Source organism: Adiantum capillus-veneris, chromosome 28 (assembly GCF_014529385.1).
Source record: "Adiantum capillus-veneris isolate H3 chromosome 28, ASM1452938v2, whole genome shotgun sequence".
Classification (NCBI taxonomy): Eukaryota; Viridiplantae; Streptophyta; class Polypodiopsida; order Polypodiales; family Pteridaceae; genus Adiantum; species Adiantum capillus-veneris.
Window position 1 is genome coordinate 83140155 of NC_140958.1, and position 8186 is coordinate 83148340.

Here is an 8186-nt window from a genome sequence, read left to right on the forward strand (position 1 = left end):
AATTCTCAAATAACCCCTCAAATTTCAAAAATTCCCTATATACCCATTCATCCTTTTGGGATGGATTTGCCCCAGTGTTTGCATACTCTAATGTTTTCGACAAAATTATTCACCAATGAGCTCACAAATAGAGGCATCTGTGATAAAAAATGATGAAGAGTTTCATCTGAAAAGGCCCCTATACCATCTAAAATCCTAGTTCTATCGTCTTTGATTGAGGAGAACCAATGTTCCTACGAAGAATTGAAAAAGAAATTGTTTTTAGAGATGTTTGCGAGGTTAACTAGGGGTATTTTGGGAATTTTGGCCAAATTGAAGGGCATTTTGGGCATTTTTGGCCAAATGTGATGGGTATATTGAGAATAATTGAAATTGGAGGGGTATTTTGGTAATTTTTTCATATATATATATATATATCGTTGTAACTTGTAATTAACTGTCCCAATATGGTTGTACTTTTTGTTTTGTTTTAGGAGTCGGGTAGGGCACTCCCGGCTGCTCTCCTCATACACCTGAAAAGTGCACAAGAAGAACGACCACGACTATACACCCAGAACCCTAGGGCAGAAGCATTGGTCACTAGTTTCCTTTGGAGAGTATGGTTGTACTCAGTAGGTCATTTTGGCCTTGTCAAAACGTCTCTCTCTTCCCATGCAAATTTTAAGTGGTGTCGTGTGAAAGATGCCTAAAAATCGGATCAATCAGTTATATATTATATTTTATTGCTGGCCCAAGAAACTGCTCATGTGCGCAGTCTCCAATGACACATCAGAGAGCGAGTGTTTGTTGGCACATGGGACGCGTTTTTCATGGCGACGCAACAGACAAACCTTGCAGCTAGCTTGTGGCTATGGCGCCCCCATATTTTCGCCCTCGCTCGACCTCTTCACAGATTCTTTCCAAGCTTAACCTCACCCTCCACAATTCCTGTAGACACAAAACCCTATCGAGAATTATACCCCTTCTCTTACTTTCTTGCCTGCTAATCATACTCCTCCTCCACATCTTCTCTCACAACATCACTCTGGATATTCCTTCTCTCTGCGCTATCAACCAGAAGCTCCATCACCATGGCCAACATCGCAGCAGCAACTCTACCAAATTCTCCATCCTCACTTTCGTTGATGGCCCCGCCCTCTCTGCCCTCGCTCGCCCCTTCTCCAGCTTCCTGGAGTCGCGATCTATCTATGCAAGCCTCCATGGATACATCCTCCGCTTGTATTTCCACAGGCCGGATGCCCGCAGACCCATTGTCTGGTCCAAGATTCTAGCTATCCATGATATCTTCTATCCGGATGTGCAGACATCTTCAAGTGCAGGTGAGATAACCTCTCCATTATCAGATGTTATTGAAGAGTGGGTTTGGGTGCTTGATCTGGATGCACTCATTTTCAATTTTAATGTGAAGCTGGAGAGCATAGTGGAATCGGCACGAAATGGGCGGGACACAGACATTATCATTGCGTGCGACCACAATGGCTTGAATGCAGGATCCTTCTTGGTGAGAAAGAGCGAGTGGACCAGAGGGTTCCTGAAGAGATGGTGGCTAAAGGGAAATGACAAAGACGTGCCGATGATCGATAAATTGTTCGAACAGGCGGTGCTTACTGATCTAGTCAAGACAGATAAGAGTGTGGCGGCACATGTGCACATTTCTCCGATAAGGGATTTTAATGCTTATGGATACCCTGCGGGAGAAGGGTACTTGTTTCAACCAGGAGACTTTGTGGTTCATTGCCCGGGGCCGACGCTCAAGAAATGGCTTCCTGCGTATACGAGGCAATGGGAGAGGATGATGAAAGAGTGCGGGCTAAGAGAGCTTTGGATGGATGCAGGCATGCAATTTGAGGCTGCAGGAATTGGCAATCTCTGAGCTGAGGATTATTGAGGTGCAAACGAAGATTATAGAGAGGATTTCCATATCCTGATTACGGTAGGGGTAATTAGTGTAATCGGCTGCCTAATTATGGGTCAAGTAGTGTAATTGTGGTCAGAAGGACCCGAGTTCGATTACCGGAAGGGGGCATGGATGTGGAATTATTGTGGGAGCTCTTGTTCAAAGTGTGCCGTTGCGCCATATGCAATTTACCAACCTGTATTTTCTCATTCTGCATTTAGAGATCGACAACGAATTGTGTGTTTCTTCTTCAAGGAACATGTCATGCTTGGTTGGCCTTGTTGAAATTTATATTTTCTCAAGGATAAACTATGTTTAGGTGTGATGTTTAAGGCCTGCCAAGTTCCTTGGTCTTCTTCAAGGAACTTGTCATGCTTGGTTGGCCTTGTTTAAATTTATGAACTATGTTTAGGTTTGATGTATAAGGCAGAAGTCACACCATGCATAATTATTACTCACTTTTTTAATGTAAAAAAGAGAGTATAGGAACTTTGACACACGCACACACCCTATGTACATCGGTCTCACAGCTAAGGAGAGAGGCATCCCAACACACACACACACACCCAACACGGAACAGTCCCTAAGGACTTAGAGCAGTTGGCAGAGTCATAGCCTATGTGCCTAAGGTCTTGGGTTTAATCCCCCCTTGGCGATCTGAAGACATTAGAGTCACTTCTGATCTATCTTTATTCACACACATGCACAAGGTCTTTTGTCTTATTTGCAGCTATTCAAGCCTCCTATAGTTGCTGGTTATTTAGTATCTAGTTATATATTAGTTATCTAGTTATATACTACTGATAACTAGTCCACAAGTGATCATATCCTAGGATGTGGGGTCTCATCTTTTAAACATCATTCAAGGATTGTAACCTACTTGTAAACACTAGATTATAACATGACACTTTTACGTCTTTGGACACTTTTTTTGTTCTCTTAACTCGTCAACTTCCTAGAATTATTCCTTGAGATGTTGAGGAGGCTCTATAGTGCTCTATATCCACAAAGCTAGCTTAAGAGTTGGAATTTATTGGGCTACTAACTTCACGCTTAGAGTTGGGTTTGAATAACCTTTTTAAAATTTACTTCAACAGAAATTCATGGGCTATTTTTGGTCAATGTTTATGAAATTGACATTAAATCACTCTAAAACAAAGTTAAGTGACCTCTTAAGTGCTACAACTAAGATAGGCAGTTTTAAAGGGATTTTGATGCTTCTAAAAGATGGAAATCCTTTGTATTGGAAGCTATGGCCCAAAATATTTGCGTTGAGAGTATCCTTAATCAAAAAGAAATTTTGAGTGTGTATATGGATTTATCACTATGTAACTCTTCTTTCTTGAATTAGGAGGCTAAATTGAAAACAACACAAAGGCGAAAGTGATTTTTCATTTTACCAAGATCTGACTTACTTTGAGTTAATAGAAGTCATCAAAAAGCTAAATTTCACCAATAAAACATGATACATTTCAAGATTATATCCAAATTTAAGTATACAATTCCAATCTGGAGCAAGTTGAATTTGGAGCAAGTTGATGGGTTTGTATGCTATACGGAAGGTCACATTGTGGAAGTCATTTTAACCATGCAGTTTTTGTACTTCGATAGGTGTGTTTCAAATTGTCTTTGGACTATGAACTTTGAGAATATCGGAATAAAGAAAATGGTAGTGAGCATTTTTATGAGAATACTTTGAGACAATAGAGTGTGAACTTGATTAGAAGTAGCAACATAGCCATTATATTCAATTAACTTGGCATGAACAATACTTTGCAAGAGAGATAAGTAAAGAACTTGACAAAATTTGAGGACCGGACTTGTGTGGAGCCGGCGGTCCCCCCTCCAGAAGGCTTTTGTATTATAATTTCTCCCATAGACTTGGTACAATACAAGCTATGTGTTCCTTGAGACCTTGATGGTGTAATGAAGATAGAGAGCTTCATGCACCACAATTATGCCCGTAACTTAGCTAAATGAAAGCATTAACTAATCCCCGTCCTCAGTCCCAAGACCTCAAACACCTTCAAAGGTGGGGAGAGAGCTAGCAGGGAATGAGGTTAGGGAAGAGGAAGATGAATATTCTTACGAGAAAAAAATAGTTCCTCACTTATCATCACTCTTTATCTCATAATAGCATAGTAATGATGGTGAAGAAGATGTCAAGCTTAAGCATTGAAACATGGATCTTGGTTGGATTTGCATTTCATAGCCAAGAGTGTTGGTGTAGGCTCTCAACTTCTCAATAAGCTTGGAGAAGGAGATGAAGTTCTTACACTTAGCACTTCACACAATGAGAGTGTGTGTGTGGAATCTATCCAAGCAGTAATTTCCTTTGCAGCAACAGAGAGATCTTTTTCAAAGTGAAAAGTAAATCATAGAGAAAAACAAACATAACCTGAAATTTACTAACCTTGTCTCCCACTTGTGGCCAGGTTTCTGGTAATTTGCTCGAATAAATCTCATAGCCATAAATACTGCTTGAGTGAGCTAGCGGATGTATCATATGCACTCTCTTGTGATGTGAAGAACCTGCAGACATCTTGTCAAGTTTCCCTAGGTTTGTATGCTAATAGCATATTCCAAAATGTAGAAACCGCTATGTCAAATGCCGAAAGGGAAGCCTTGCTTTACATAAGTACTCATGGAGTTCTGGTGCTCATAGCTAACACATACTCTTGCCAATTTACAATGTCATAGCAAAAGAAAGTCGATCTTATTGAGCATTCATAGATAATCAACCTTGTCAAATTGTACCACGTATTCAAAAGTATGCACCTCATACATGATGGGTTTGATTACTCTTATCCTGAGGATTTATAGATGGAGCCTTGCTCTTGTGATGTCGTAGAAAACTTGTCAGAATCATGCTTGCTGAAAATGGGTGGATCATATCCTTGTCTGAGTGCATCATGGGAAAACATCTTGCCTAGAAGTCAAGCTCTAGAAACTTGCTTGATAGAGTCTTGGAATTACAATTAAGGTGCGGCCTTGCTAAGTACCTGTGCCTCCTTCATCAAGGCTAGCAACAGGCCGTGCTGATCTTTAGGAGATTTTTAAGCACTACCATCCCTTGACCTTTACAATGTAGAGGAAGAATCCTGGCTTGTAATGAGATCATTTCTCACTCAAGCCTTGCTTGACTGTGAGTGGTTTTTGCACACATGTATTAAAAAACAAAAATATCATGCTTTTGGTAATGTTGGCAAGCCTTGCTATAGCTTAACACCAGTGCTAGTCAGAAATGATGTGCCAACATATCATATATGCATAAGCCATATGTTCGTGCAATTCTAGAAATGAACAATCAATCTTGCATGCCAATCCATGCAGAGAAATGGAATTGACCAAGCTCAGTAACAAATGGCAATTAAGCCATACTTGATAGATTCCAACCAACCCCTTGGGCGACAATCAATGCCTAAGTTGGAATTGACAAACCTCAAAAAAATTCAAATGAGTGCATAACCATTACCAAATTGAAGTGGAAACTTAAACATGAGTACCTAAAGTCTTGTCGAAAAATTCACGAAGACAGCGTAGTTGAGGGTGCATGCTCTATCGCTTAGATATCCATGCATGCAAGTGAAAACAATATCATACGATGAAGTCTTACCCATTTGCAAGAAGTGATTAATGTTTGCTTGGCCGCTTGTCCTCAGTCTTCAATACCTTTCCAAATCTGTATTTTGCTTTGCACGGCCCTTGAATGCGGCCCTGATGACCTTCATCACTTTGTGTAAGGTAAAGTCTCCTTGTAGTCTTGCATGGTTTCAATTATTCGAGTACTGAAATTCTATGCATGCTTCAAAAAAATTCGGCACTCCGAGAGATTGGCAAAGCACTTTGCTTGCTACCTTTTCTTATGGAAGCTCGCCATGTAGGTGATTGAAGAGGAAGGGCGTGCCGCATGGGCACCCTCCCTTGGAATCTTACAAAGGGCGACCACCGTGTGAAGACATGCTTCTGAAAAGAAACCTGCAATGGCAAGTAGCAACAAAGGAAAAAGCCGATGACACCTCGCATGCGCTATAGACCTCCACGGCCCAAGTGCAAGAACCGAGAAATGGAGCCCTGGTCCGCGCGAACCCAGAGAGTCCACTGGTGATGGATTTTTTGGAAGCCGATTGTTGACCTTCACCCGCTCCAAGGGCCCCTGCACACGAGTTTCTTTTTCGACCTCCTCGGCTTGCTTGCTTGGCGGCCATGCCCATACTCTTCCCCCTTTCCTTGCAAGAGCTTCCTGTCCACGACCCATATTCACCCATATATATGTGTGTGTGTGTGTGTGTATATATATATATATATCTCTGTGTGTGTGTATGTGTGTATATATATCGTAACATTTAATGGCCTAAAAACTTGTGTGTAGGGGAAATTAGCATGAACATAGTGGGCATTTCATTAGAATAGATTCCTAATGAGAATTACAAGAGTGCTTGGGTGGAGAGAGCAACAAAAAGCATAACACCTAGTTAGATAGCATGAACAATACTTTCAAAAGAGAGAGAAATTAAGCTATTGACAACAGTTGAGGACCGGATTTTCATGGAGCCGGTCCCCCCTCCAAAAGGCTTTGTATTATGGTTTCTCCCATCAAGAGAGACATTGTACAATACAATTCTTTGTGTTCCTTCAAGACTAGCTAGTGCAATGAAGATGAAAGCTTCATGCACTAAGAAAAACACTTAGCAAACACAACATCAATTATCCCCGGTCTCAGACCCAAGACCTCACACACCTTCGAAGATGGTGAGAGCTAGCAGGGTATGAGAGTAGATTGAGAGGAAGAAGGAGTATCTTACGAGAAAGATGTACATCTCCTCACATAATAACTCATATTAGCGTAGCTTAGCTTAGTAATTAGCTTGGTAGAGGAGATGAGCATGCATTGAAGCTTGGCTCTTGGTTGGATTTGCATCCACATGCCAAGAGTATGTCGATGTAGGCTTCTATCTCACAAGCTTGGAGTAGGTGATGAGCTCTCCATTAAAGCTTGGGAAGAGATAGTCTTCTCTTTCTTCACACATGAGATTGTGTGAGTGTGTGTGTGTGATAATGCCTTGCAAAAATCAACCCCCTCTCTCTCTCTTGGGCGAGCCCCCTTGCTATTTGTTCTTGCTGTCCTCCCATTGGACCTCCCTAGACCTAGCCAATGACAATTAAGCAGCATAAGTGATAGCCTTCTCACATGTGTCCCCCTTTCCCCTTTTGTGAGAGCTTAATGTAATTTAATAATTTAACTAAACTCTCATTGGACCCCTTTTCTTCCTGTCCAATAGGAATCAGGGAAGCCATTGGGCTCCTGAATGCTCATTGGACCCCTTGGGAGACTGTCCAATAGTCTTCTAGAGGACTTAATTCTCATTGGTTCTTTTATTAAGTGTTTTTAAATTAATTAAACTAGATTTACTCTAGCCTAATTCTCATTGGTCCACCTCCAAGGCCATCCAATAGGAATTGGTTACACCTTGTGGGCATCTGGGCTAGGGAGCTGACATGTGTCCCTCATTCCCTTTGTGTAAAGGGAGCTTGTGTGTGTGTGTGTGTGGCTTTGTCTCTCATCCCCTACATGCTAGGCTCGCCCCCTCCTATGTAGGGATGTAAAAAGACTTTTTTGGTCACACACAAAGCATCCAATTCCCTTAAGGTTGACCTTTGGAAACAACCTTTGAATTTTGGAACCTTAGCATTTTGGAAGTCTTAATGGGCTGAACCTTAGGGTCTTTTTAGCCCATTGTTGCACATGGATCTTTTGCAGATGGCCCCCCCTTTGGATCCGTATTTTCCCTCCTTTGGATCCCTAATGTGGCCGGTCTGCTAGCTTAAACAATATTCTAGATTTTTCTCCCATGGCACTTCCCCATATTAAATGATCAGTTTAACATGAGAAAATCATTTAGGAGAATTAGATATTGATTATTATGACATCACCTCTTTCTTGAAATCATAGTCGTCCTCGACTATGGTGTAGAGAAGATAAAGCATATTCATGAGTCCTTTTCTTAGCGGGTAGAGGATCCCTATGTTACCCTACGACATCATTCCACAATGGATGACTAGTCCATTTGGCGCTTGAGAGCCTGAGGACTTCGTCGTCTCCGCAAACTTGATCTAAGCATGCATACTACTTCATTTTTTGTGCACAATAAAGAAAAAGAGAGTCTTATAAGACAAAAAAAAACTTTGTTCATTTTTAACATTTTGTACATTTGCTTACTCTTGGGAAGCATTGTAAGCATTGACAAGGTTTAGGTTATCCTTTAATTGTATGCCTTGCATCCATCTA

The 8186-nt window shown here is 41.2% G+C and overlaps 1 protein-coding gene across 1 annotated transcript; it reads left to right on the forward strand.

Annotated features, from left to right (window-relative positions):
* The first annotated feature begins 987 nt into the window (after positions 1 to 987).
* On the forward strand, positions 988 to 2151 carry LOC147420778 (putative alpha-1,2-galactosyltransferase gmh2). Its single transcript, XM_086504984.1, has 2 exons — positions 988 to 1319; positions 1409 to 2151. The coding sequence occupies exons 1-2, from the start codon at positions 1278 to 1280 to the stop codon at positions 1871 to 1873; spliced, it is 507 nt and encodes a 168-aa protein (XP_086361110.1). The 5' UTR covers positions 988 to 1277; the 3' UTR covers positions 1874 to 2151.
* The last annotated feature ends 6035 nt before the right edge of the window (positions 2152 to 8186 follow it).